At 32.5% G+C, this 13,684-nt stretch overlaps 1 protein-coding gene across 1 annotated transcript; it reads right to left on the bottom strand.

Annotated features, from left to right (window-relative positions):
• Nucleotides 1-4,303: 4,303 nt before the first annotated feature.
• LOC126771306 (cytochrome P450 6B1-like) lies at nucleotides 4,304-6,080 on the bottom strand. The gene is made up of 2 exons (XM_050491130.1): nucleotides 4,826-6,080; nucleotides 4,304-4,660 (listed from the first exon to the last, which is right to left on the bottom strand). The coding sequence occupies exons 1-2, from the start codon at nucleotides 6,057-6,059 to the stop codon at nucleotides 4,497-4,499; spliced, it is 1,398 nt and encodes a 465-aa protein (XP_050347087.1). The 5' UTR covers nucleotides 6,060-6,080; the 3' UTR covers nucleotides 4,304-4,496.
• Between the last annotated feature and the right edge of the window lie 7,604 nt (nucleotides 6,081-13,684).

The following is a 13,684-nucleotide window of genomic DNA, read 5'->3' as shown; positions in this document are numbered from 1 at the left end:
GCACCCCGAACATCGGAATACCCACTAAAAAACCAGCGGTACCCTTTCCGTCTTAACGATAAGCGCCACGGGATCGACACTTACGTACCCTGATTCAATCTATGTGTAACGTTTTAAGACCGATATTTTTGATGCTAAACATCGATTGATGCGCCTTGACAGTAAGACGGACTCGTATGCCGTGACGGCAAACGTTATGACGCTTTCTTAAGCCGCCATGCTCTCTATCCCCTCTGTTTATTCCCTTTTGTGCGCATGGCGTATACATATGATTGGATGTCCCACTGCTATGCAAAGGCTCCTCATCTTTTTAAGAGAAGGTTAAGACCTTATTCTCTCACATACTACGCGCGTTTGATGATTCAAATGTTTTGATGGGCCGTTGGCGTGGTTGGTAGATACTTGCCTTTCACGCCGAAGGTTGTGGGTTCGATTCCCACCCAGGACAGACAGATTTATGTGCATGAACATGTCTGTTTGTCCTGAGTCTGGATGTAATTATCTATATATGTATGTATTTACAAAAAGAAAATTAGTATATGTAGTATATCAGTTGTCTGGTTTCCATAGTACAAGCTCTGCTTAGTTTGGGATCAGATGGCCGTGCGTGAATAATGTCCCAGTATATTATTATTAAAATGTGGCAGATTTTCATTCGATGCATGCAGAATCAGAATAAGAATTTTCAAATACCTGCATTAAGATTTTATGAAATAAGTTTTGTGAACTTCCCGTTGAAAAACCAATGCAATTATTTGATAAATAATACAATTATCGTGTGATAAGAGATGGATAATAGTTCGATACACTAGCTGATTTTAAAACACGGCGCTTACACTACAGGTATACCCGTTGCCACGGCCCACGCGAGAAAGGAAGTACGTCATACTTCAAAATTAAATATGGCAAAATTAAGCAATAAAAAGCGGATTGTAATAAATAAATAATAAATTCAAAGCGTCCAAGTCTGTGCTCAAAATATATTGTTAATTGTCTTCTTATTATTATTATTCTCTACCTGTGCATAAGGATGATAAGATGAGAACTTATAAAATAAATTTTATAAAATAATTATGCATAGTATTTCTAATATATTTTTTTGTTTTTATCTCGCCAGTATGTTACTTAAGTCACACACTACTTACCTCTCAACAAGCAGTCTGCTCGTAAAAAGGCGTCGATCATAAAAATATTTGATTAAGCCCGCGTACCAGCGTGCCAATTCGTCGTCTTGAAATTTTTATTAGCTACACGCTCTCTCGGAATTATTTAGTGTGACGGAAGCATAATTTCCCGCAGAGTAACGTATAATTTACGACCGCAGGCATAGAATTCGCGATTTAAATTTTCATATTGTCACTTTCAACCCTGAACGTCGTAACTTCTTTGATGAGGCTACATTTTCTCTTCACACTTAGAAAGGAGTCATATTTTACGGAAGTGTTTTTGGAAGTCCATATATATTATTACGAGTACGTCATTTCTTTATTTCATTTGATCAAATACATACTCCTTTTTATTTTTAAACTAGTGTTTTGTTGTACTTCTATTCCATATTTTATCAAAATCTGTTCAACTGTTCGAACAGGAATGTCGTCATAGAACAAACACCCAAAACACAATAATGAATTTGATATAACTAAAACTCTTGTAAAGTAAATTTAAAATATACATGTATCGACATAATTAAATAAAGGCAATACTGCTCGGCCAAGTAATTAAAATTATGTTTAAACATGAGATCTACGTTAGCAAAAATATATAGGAAAAACCGCCTAAAATCGACCTTATTGGTATAAAGTTGAAATCAACCCTGTGAGACTTATGTCTGTTTTAAAATCACCGAATAAATAATATGCGTGAATAAATTCTAAAGCATAAAAACAATAACATTTCATAAAGTTATAATATAAGCTTACAAAAGTGCGTGGAAAGGTGATTCGTCAACAAGAAATTGGTATGCTATGAAGGAAAAAAATAATGTATACAGTTTGTTCGACATGTCATCCGTCATGGATCCAGAACAGTGGCGGAAGTTGTGGGCTGGGAAGAGTGTAATAATAAATCACAGAATTCTCGTTTTTTCCATATGAAAACCATAGTGTTGAGTGCTTAAGGATAAGTTAATAAAACAAATTGTGACGGGAGTTGCTAATAAATAATTATTTAACATAATTCTCTTAATAAATAATATTATGACTTCGTGATCGAATTTTGGTCATGGTCGATATGAAGGCTAACTTTCACCACCGTTATTAAAGTGTGCGGTATGTCTACAGACATAATTAGTAGGACTCTCTATTCATTTAATCTCCAAGTCAGTATTCTAACACAACTGGAGAGAGACTAGACACGAAACTATTTTTATACATATTCCTAAATATAGTAATTTAAAACATTTGAAAAGTTGAAATAGAAGAACCACTATAACTTTTTCTTTAGCTCAGCTAAGACTGAAAAACGGGATCTCGAGATGTGCTTTATCACCTAAAAACCGCGCCAACAATTCACTCTTAGCTGACCAAAAGTCACGTGATCAAATAGGTTCGCAAATTTATGTGTTTCTGAAATACGAGATAAACCAGTTACATCGCGATGTTTTTCTTTACCATTAAGAAGAAAGTAACATTGTTAATATAAGATAAGGTCTGGAATAGTTTAGAGGTGCTTGACCGCAATAAAAACGCAAATCATTCGACCATAAGGCCGAGATGGCTCAGTGGCTAGAACACGTGAATCTTACCGACGATTGGTTCAAGTATGGGCAAGCACTACTAAGTTTTCATGTGTTTATTATTATTATGTTTAATATGTTTTTATAATAATGTCGAAATTGAAGGTAATGGCATATAGTATTCTCGTAAGCTTATATTTTATCACTAATTAAGAAATAACATGTTTTTAAAGAATTATTATTACATATAATGTCCTCCAAACCGATTTCGGACACGGCGGCCAAACTCAAGAGCGATTAGCCAACTGGGCAGGACATATTATGGTGCACAAGCGTGTGCACCATAATATGTCCTCAACTCAACTCATACTCAACTAACTCGCTTACTCGCTTAATCCGATTTGATGTCAAACCGACATGACCAGAAAGAGTTCAGGCGCAGGACCAACGGCTTTACGTGCAGAACCTCAAGGCTTGCGGCCCAAGACCAACGAGGCAGTCAAGAAAATTATATATACATACTGGATTAACACAGGATATAAATATATATATGATATCCCTCATTTTCTTACATTTTTATCAAATCCTTAACTATATTTAAAATTTCAAACTCAGTCTCCAACGCATCCGGAAGTTAGTTCTTAGACATTGCCCATAGTGAGTTATACATATTCGTCTGATTACAAAATCGATATTTATATACATATAGGTATATATTAGAATATATTTATCGAAGAATCAGGGGATAACATGTCGACAAATCCTCAATATCGTGCCTTCCCTATCCCGCAATCTCAATCCGGGATTGCCTTAAACAAATTATGGTGAGCCTACGGTATTTGGATCACAGACAGACTCCATTATCAAAATGTACCGCAAAATATATTCTCCTATGAATATGATATATATTTTTTATTCCGTAATGTAACAACTCTAACAATAAATTAAACTATAAATTATATATTTTTCAAGCCGGTAAAATATTTATACATATATATTTATTTTTTCCATGAGAGTTGTTGCGATTTTAAATAACTAACATTTTAAGCAGGTTTTGCAAGAACCATTTAACCATACAGACATCGGTAGGATGCTATACATATTTACTTCTCCTATTTCTAAGAGGAATTGGTGTTGCACCTTACATCTCTAAATCAACGCCAATGCTGAAATATTTGTTATCAGCCTGTAACTATTGAAATAAGAAATACATACCTACTGTATATAATACTACCTACTATAACTATTTTTAATCATTCTATAAAATGTAGTTTAACAATTGCAAAAGTTTATAATATTAGTAGGATAGTATTATATAATAGGTATATATAGTATTAATAAGTGATTAACATAAATTAATGCCCGTCGATAAATCATTTCGTTTAGGGGATAAAAACTATCCAGATTATAAACTGTCTTGTGCCAAATTTCATCCAAATCGGTTTTTGTGTGATTGAAATTTTCACATGTATAATATTAGTAGAAATATAATATAGCTTATTTCATTACAGAAATCTTCAAATAACATTTCCAAGGCTATGATACTATTATTGCAAGTTGGTAATGTATAACCAAGAGTTCAAGATCAAACCTTCGACTTTCACACTTCAAGCGGTACGCCGTGCGGTATTAAGACATAAAATTATAATGACGTTAAAACTATTATAACAGAAATAATATTATAATTAAATATTTAAAGAAAATAAAAATAAATATTTTATTTAATGTGAGTACAATATATTCCCTTATAACCCAATTAATACAGTATCTATGTTACAAAAATAATTATTATTAATTAAAAAATACTTTGTTTAAATTCAGTCTATGAAATTGGCTTAAATCTCAACCAAACGTCATTATCAATTAATCTTTTAAAATTATAATCTGTGATTGTTAGATCTGGGAGCGTTCCACACGGTATTATATGGAAAGTCTTCAGAATGACGGTGGCAACAACGTCAATGATACGCAACGCGAGTTGCTCACCTGCAAATAAAAAAATATATAATATTGTCTACCAAATTAACAATATTTATAACACTATTAAGCAACCTTCTTTATGATAAAACCCAGTCATGGCTTGTTTTCGTAAATAATGCTCCAAATAATTTAATTTTTTTATTAATTCAGTCAGAAAAATATTAAACTTACCAACGCATTTTCTAGGACCCGCGCCAAAAGGCAAATAACTATTATCAGACAAGTCACTGCTCGTTTCAAAGCGATTCGGATTAAAATTATTTGCATCTTTGTAATGTGTTTCATCTCTTTGAATTAACTCCACTGGTATTGTAATTGTAATCCCTTTATCTATAGCAAGATCTTTATCAGGAAACTGATATGTTTTAACACATTTTCTTGTAATTACTGAGTAAGGAGGATAGAAACGTAAAACTTCTTTAATGGTTTGACTTAAACAGTCTCCTTCAGTTCGATTGTTAATACACTTTCTTGCATTTTCCTGCAATTCCGGATTTTTTCCTAATTCATATAAAAGTGCCGTTAAGACGTGGTGGCAGGGAATATATCCTTCTCCAATAAAAAGAGTTAAATATGAGGTAATTAGATCGTATTCAGATAGTTTATATCTTTTTGCAATATCATTTTCATCCTGGAAAATAGACTCTGTCTTTTTAATATCTTTCATCAACTTTGATTCTTCAAGAACCTGAGTAAATTTGCTAAAGTATTGCTCCGATAAAACGTTTAATCCAAACATCACATAGACTGAAGGTAATACGTCTTTTAAATAGCTCTTAAGCCTGTCAAACAAGGTTCTCTTTTGTAATAATTCCCTCGTGTTCCTTACGAGAGACCCATCTAATTTATTATCGATGAGCAAATCTTTAAACACAACATCCAATATTTCAGACAATAATTGTTGAACGTTTGTATCTCCATTGGTTCCTGACAAACATTCATGTAAGCTGTCTTGGATATCGAGATTCATGTTGTTCAATAATAGCTCCATTCTTCCACGTAATAGAGTCCACTTTTCACCTTCGGAGTAAAACAAATTGTTTCGAATACAAACATCCTGAGATCCGTCCAGTCCGTAGCCTCGGCAATGGAAATTCGAGAAATCCGTCGACAGAATCTTCTTTATTGAATTTGGATCTTTTACAATCAAATCTGGTATACGACTTTTGATGCAACCGACGTACTTTTCTTTCGCATAACCCGAGTATAACTTAGTTACTTCATCGGACGTGTTCCGGATTCCTAGCACCCGGTGGTAATCGCTTCCGAATAGTGGGATTGGCGTTTTGTACGAAATGTGTCGAACGTACCAGTAGCTGAAGAATTTGGTAACATAGTCAAATGATAATGCAATAATAAGAACACTGAGCACTGATATGTTTAAAACTAAACTCTCGAAAAACATTATAGCGTTCGCGCGTGGCGATCTTGCGGTAAACACTGAGATAGGATGCTGTTAGTGGGTCATAATAACGGTAAATTCTACGTTCGAGTACCAACGTATGAGTTCTTATGAGCCTTCACGTAACTAAGACGTAAAATGAATTCTTATACCAATAGTGGTAAGAGTTATAATTGAAATAATAATTTTCAATCAATACAAAGCCCACAGTTTTTATACAAATCCCTCAAATGTGTATGTACAACGTCGGCCGGCACGAGTAATTTATAAAGAAACACGACATGATTATATGCAAAATTGTCTAACTTCCAGAAGGTGAGTGTGGATTTTTTAAGAATATGTTTTTACATACGAAATTTATAACTTTAGACAAATTAATAATGATTGGACTTAAAAATATTAAGGGACAGTATATTTTGTATAAAAAACAATTATTATTATGAGAAGTATTTTAATTTAATTAAAGTAAATTTTCACGAATAAATTACATTAAATAAACATAAGTAATTAAATATTTTGTAAATACAAGTTCATAAATTTAGTTTATAATTTATTGTCTCACTTGATGTTTAAATGGGCCGAGATTACTTACATTTGTGTACTAACTGTTAAAACATGAATAATTTTAAAGGAAATGAAAAGTTAAACTAAATGGTTAATATAATATAATAGGTAATTAAACTTGTTAGCAATTAACTAAATTATTACAGCTTCTGGTGTCATCTATTAGATTAAGTGCGAACTAAGAAAAAATGTCCGTGATAACTCTAGCTACAAAAGTTAAGTAATAGTTTTCATAAATGACACAAGATGGCGTACCACAATAAGTTTGCTTGATAGTGAAGGCATCTAATAGATACCAAGGTTAAATCATAGATGGCGCTTATTTTTTATGTACTTTCTATTTTTATAATAACATAATAATTAACCTTCATTACTCTTTGAGCTCTTTTTAATTTTAACATTGCGTTTATATTTATTATATATAATAATGCCTATGTCAGAAATAAATAAGCAAGGAATTTAAACCCACTGTGGTAGGGCTTTGTGCAAGCTCGTCTGGGTAGGTACCACCCACTCATCAGATATTCTACCGCAAAACAGCAATACTTGATATTGTTGTGTTCCGGTTTGAAGGGTGAGTGAGCCAGTGTAATTACAGGCACAAGGGACATAAAATCTTAGTTCCCAAGGTTGGTGGCGCATTGGCTATAAGCGATGGTTGACATTTCTTACAATGCCAATGTCTAAGGGCGTTTGGTGACCACTTACCATCAGGTGGCCCATATGCTCGTCCACCTTCCTATTCTATAAAAAAAAAAACTTTCTATTATAAAAATAGATAATTTATTTTGTCGGTATATTTTTTTTCAGTGGGAGAAATATTGCAGCCCACGGTACATAGCGATGCGTGCTTAGCTCCTGGGCGTACTTACAGATTAATACATTACTATTAGTGTGTTATACACATCTCAAGTATCGTACGAAACATAATAATATAACGTTACATAAAAAATAAATTTGAACTATAATATGACACATTTAATTTTATTATTATATTATATTATTTGTTATACAGAAAAATTAAGAATCAATTGGCAAATATTAAAATATACTGAGGCCTTATTAGAGATTTTTCGACATATAAAAATAATAGCATGAATGATTATATATTTACTTCAAATGAGATTGGGCAATTATATTTCAAATAAAGTAAAATTTCTTAGTTATTTGTTTGTAATAAATATATTTGATTTAAGGTTTAAAAAAAATCGTTGAAAGCAACTGGTCTAAAAATATCAGGTACCAACATCCATTCCATTGAAGCCTACTATAGTTGCCTGATTAATACGTTCCAGACTCAACCTCGGCCGGTAACTACTGGGTATGTGACTCCATAATGCTCTCTATAAATATTGTGACAGCTCACAGCACATACCTGACTTACCTCACAGATTATAAATGCTCAGAGAAATTGCAGTATTTTATATTAACCTTAACTATTTTACTTAAAACAAAACTCTGGACATGTCTCAGCAATTCTCTCGTTATTTTGGAGGTTACCGTAATATTTTTTTCTTCAACGCATAGAACCAAATTAATAATTAACACAAATTTAGCACATAAATAGTTGTGCATGAACCCGAAGTTTTCGGTTCAGTGTTCGAACTTCTCCTCACTGCGACCACCGGCAACCAAATTATGATTATTATTACCATTTTAGCAAACAATAGGTAGGAATAACCTATACACAAAATTATAGGAAAAGTAAAACTATTGTGCTTCCTGTAAATAAACAGTATTTAATCTCGCTAAATATATTCATGGGCGATAAATATTAAAAAAGCGTGTACCCTTTTTATTACGACTTTTAATTTTTATCTGACTTCGGCAAAGCCAAAAGGAGTTCATCAAAGCATATTATGTAGGCATATGTGAATTATTCATTTAACTAACACGTTGGTCACTTACAACGTTTCAAAACCAATTTTTTGGGCTAACAACCTGGCTTAAAACCAACGAAGAAAATCTTGTTCAATTTTTCTGTTATACCCAAAGTTTACAAGTGAGTAGTTTTAATACAGGAGTGTCCTCGAAAAACAAAGTTGTTAGTTCTGAGGCTGTACTCAACCCAAGCATACGAATGTTTTCTCAGACACTTGCACAGTATAATATAAATAGAATGTCCATAGTGGCCGACAACGCTCAAATTCAAGATGACGTATATGCAAAGCAACAAATATATAATAATATGTAGTTAATATAAGCAGACTTTTATGGTCAATTTTGAAAAGTTATTAAGTTTTTTCAGAATACATCGAACGTACTACCTTTGTGGAGTGTAGATTCTACCGAAAAGAGATGGAAACAAACTCAATAAAACTTAAGAAAAAATTACTTTTATCAAAAAACATACTATTTAATTTAAATTTATAGAAAAGGGCGAAATGTACCTGACCCTCTCCTCTTACGCGCGGGCAAAGCCACTGGCGGAAATTAGTGCCTATATTCCCCAAATATTTTTAAGCAATTGATATTAAATCTACCAACTTATTTACCCAATATTTTATGGTATTTATATAAATGTAGCCTAAGCATTATGAAACAATATTAAACATGTTCAGTATACTCTCTCAATCCGAGCTCGAATCCCACAGATATCGATAGAGCCGCAAGATCGGCCATTACTCATGGTTAACATCTCAAGTAATGTTCTGTGACATCGTTAATTATTGTCCAATATTAATTATCTTTCTTTATCTAGCCCGTCTGCTGTAATAAATTATAATTAATTGTTTTTTTGACGTGTATCGTACATCAGAGGTATTCTGATAGGAGCATGATTGCTTTTAAAAATTCATAACGTTCAATTTTAATGAAGTCATTTTTATGCGACTACAGCGAGGATAGACGAATGTATCTTTTACTACTGTTTGTTTAACTAACGTTGATAATAGCCTTAAATATTCCAGTGTTCGGAACAGATTTGTTAATGCAAATGATTTATTATGAAAGGCTTTGTCTGACGCTTCAATGCGAAATCTTGGACTAACTAAATGTTCCAGAAATACTTATAAAATTCATAAGTCTTTGTGATATCAATTGTTACTAAAAGAGATCATATTTTAGTACAAATTTGAAAAAACCATCAAATTATACTTGAATGTCATCATAAAAACATAATGAATAAACAAAATGTTTATGTCATTGCTGTTTTACTTATATAATTTTGGCAGATGGAAGTACTAAGAGTTCCATTTCAGACAATAATCCGCATAGTTTAGTAAATCCAGATTAAATAAAGAGAATTGAATTGAATTGGTTGCATTTTGTGATATTTATTTTACTCGAGTCCAATTAGAAAAAATGAAAATGCTCATTAAGTTTCGAATTTCATAATTATAGAAAACATTGTAAATATAAAAACAAACTTGATACCAAATCAATATCAAGTAAAACTACAAAGTATCACTTTTATCGTCTACTTAAACGAAATAAGCCGAGATGGCCCAGTGGTAAGAACGCGTGAATTTTAACCGATGATCGTGGGTTCAAAACTTTTTTTTTAACGCTGGTAAAACGCGTTACGCGTTTCCCCCACGGGAACAATGGTCAGAGCTAAGACGGAAAGGGTACCTTTCCATCTTAACTCTGACGGTGGGTTCAAACCTGGGCAAGCACCACTGAATTTCCATGTGCTTAATTTGTGATTATAATTAAACGCGGGTTTTCCGTTTTCGGAAGAAAAATCGCGAGGAAATGTGTCTAATTTCACTGAAATTCTGCATGTGTCCACCAACCCGCATTGGAGCAACGTGGTCGAATAAGCTCCAAACCTTCTCCTCAAAATAAAAAAGAGAGAGGAGCCCTTAGCTTAGCAGTGGGACATTTACAGGCTGTTACGATAAGCGAAATAACAAAAAGAAAGTAATCGTAGCAGAAATGCGGCAGAGATAATATTATACAGCCGATTAAGAAAATCTAATCACACACGCTCAATGACTCCATTGTGACAATAAAAAAAAATAATACGATTCTATGACCGTTCCATTCGCGGAGCTAATCAACATCCAGATCGATTTCGTTCAACAAAAGATCTATAGATCACTGATGGATCTCTTACTGTGAACGGGAAAGTGATCTCTTTGAAGCCGTTATTGATTTTAAATCGGCCGTGGAGGTTTCACGTCATGGGTCGAGAATGGTTAGGCACAAGTCACTGTAAAAAAATATACTATAGGAATTTTAATGCTTTTATAGCTATTAACGTAGCACTTTTTTCGGCTGTTATATAAGCATTGTATATTAATAAATGACAATTTAATACATAATTTACCTTTTTAATGAATTAGTTTGCATAAAACATAATTTCATTTCGAGACAGAAAATTTATCGGCAGGCGCTATTTCCGTAATCGAATTTTTATTTATTCCGTCGTGAAGACATCAATGACACGAGAAAAACAATTGATGCAATATTTTTTTCTGAAAAGTTTATTTAGAATATAAAAACAAAAAAAAAAAACATTAAAATTGTTGAAGGTAATCCACAGGTGCATTTTGGTAATGCCTTATAGTAAATAATGTTCAATGGCGACACGAGGACGCACCCGAGGCGATCCTGGGCATTACCCTAATGACCACACCATTATGGCATCAGACCATATTCTCTTGTTTATTAGGGATAATAACGCTAACGAGTTTTTTATGCGATCCATCACAATTTCGGAACAGAAAAACTGCGACCATAATGTCAAATTATATGATCCATCTAGGAATCGATTTTTTGTTAAGGATTATGAATCTTAATAGAGTAAATTTCGGTTATTAGATATTAAAAAGCATTTTGTGTTGTGAATTACTCGAAGGTGAGATCATTCTTTGTATGATGTAATCGATGCCGTTCGAAAAAAATATAATCATAATCTAAATCCAGTTAATCTTTGCGACTTTCGTCTACCGTCTGAATACAAGAACATATTAGGACATTAGTAGGACTTTGATATCTAGATTTGTCATATTTTTATTGTATAAGTAAAGCAGACAATCACACCTAATTGATTATCTGATGTAAGTGGCCAACAGCCTTCAACACTGGCTATATATACTTATTACAGGAAGAAGTAAACCACTCCATAAACCGCAACCGACTATGGAGATGATGATAATTTTCATTCCAGGTTATACGCCTAATTAAACTGTACTCACAAGAGCGAAAAGAGGTGTACAGGCACTGCAGTACAATTTATTATTTGGGGGTAGAAACTAGAGAGTTAACTATACACTTGAATTAGTTATTATAAATAAACTAAGTTATCAACATTTTGGATTAACATTATAACTCCTCTTGAAATCGTATTATATTGCTCACACGTATCCCTTCAAACGTTTTCTCTATCAGTCATGCGCATGGCTTCACCAATTATAAAATTAAAACTTATGTCAATCACCTCCTATCTAGATTGACACATCTCTTAGACATTCGGTGATCCCATGTTAATTTAGTGGTATACTCGAACTGGTTGTGCTTCGATCACTCGAAGGTGATTGCTATAATTGATCTATACTGCGGTCTGAGGTTTTCTGAGACGCGAGAAATAAAAAAAAATCTTGGAACTTGATGCCCTTAAGGAATTAAAGTCTTCAAAAATTTTAAAATTAGAACAGTTAACTGTCAACTTGAATATGTGCATTATATTAATACGAGTCTTAGTAGATGTCTTGTCAATAGTTTCGCCTTTAAATGTCTTGTACTGGCGTGTTCACTTCCATATGATTTACATAGTCGTTAATCAGTCTCGGACGGGTTTGAGGTTCTTGCTATTGGATGTCATGTCTTACATTTTCTTATATTGTTGTTAGTATTTACTTCGTGTGCCATATTATCATTTTATTTTATTAAATAGGAAGCCGACGGTGTATACAATTTTGTTTCTTATTCTAGAGCAAAATCTTAAAAAATTTAAATATAAAAATTACATACCCCAGTTATAGGCTAACTTAACATGCATAGGAAAAAAATAGTACATTCTTTGTAATAATACTTTACGTAAGCAAAAAAAAAGATAAACCATTTTTAAAACTTAACGAGAAAAAATTATAACAAAAAAAGAAGAAAACGCTATTACAAAAATTGACAATTAAATTAATTAATTTAAATAAACAAATTTATGAACTTACTATGATCATGTTATGGTATCGTTGCAATTATATATTTAATGCCATCGTCTTTAGATTTAATATGATCACTTGTAATTGTTACTAATAACCTTTTGATTTCACCAATCGGAACAATAATTAGGAAAATTAAAAACTATATTACACAACATCGACTAAGCTATTCCTTAGGCATATGAATTAGCTTATTGATATTTTATATCATGAGTTGCCTTAATGGCTAACTACTGTAATTATAATGTATTGTAATACTATGAAATTTATTGTTGTGTGAACAACCTCTTGCCCTAACAAGGGTAAGGTGGCATACGACGAAACGTCACCATTTATTATTAGATTAAAAATGTATATGTAAGTTGACTACTTATAAGATGAGAAATGTTGAATAGTTTGTTGATAAAAATGTCAAACAAGCATATTTTCTTGTGTCGTAATTTTCTCAAGTCGGGTTCGAGCTTTTAAATAACAAAATTTATTTAAACGTTCGCGTCTTATCAATAAATTAAAATATATATATTGTTAATAACAGTTAGCAGATTGTATAAAAACTGTTTCACTCGACTTAACATTTTGACATTGCTAAAAAGTCTCCAACAAAGGGCTAACCCGAATGAAAATTAGAAAAAACAAAAGTTTAGTTGCACTGACCTTGCGGTCTGAGAACCGTTAGAGCGAGCCCTTTTTTAACAATAAAACGTTAGGGCGCTGCTATTCCTCTGATCTTGTGAACCGCAAAAGGATAGTCGACTCGAGTGATATCAGTATTATAGACCTTTTACATGAAACGTAAACTTTTAAACCACTGCAAATAATAAGATAACCAAAAGGTACTTTGAAGGTATTTTGAACCTTTATATTTTATTATTAGAAATAATATTTCATTGTTCTTTGTCATTTATATGAATGTATCTTCAATCTCTTAATATTTTTTGAGTTTATCTTTGTATCGGC

The sequence above is a fragment of the Nymphalis io genome, chromosome 10 (genome assembly GCF_905147045.1).
Source record: "Nymphalis io chromosome 10, ilAglIoxx1.1, whole genome shotgun sequence".
In the NCBI taxonomy this organism is placed as follows: Eukaryota; Metazoa; Arthropoda; class Insecta; order Lepidoptera; family Nymphalidae; genus Nymphalis; species Nymphalis io.
This window is presented reverse-complemented; position numbering and strand designations above follow the sequence as displayed.

What these genes read in the sequence shown, in the direction of transcription:
- LOC126771306 (XM_050491130.1), bottom strand. Translation starts at nt 6,059, where the DNA reads ATGTTTTTCGAGAGTTTAGTTTTAAACATATCAGTGCTCAGTGTTCTT. An exon ending in GGGTCCTAGAAAATGCGTTG is followed by an intron (nt 4,661 to 4,825) that starts GTAAGTTTAATA and finishes TTTTATTTGCAG; the next exon opens with GTGAGCAACTCGCGTTGCGT.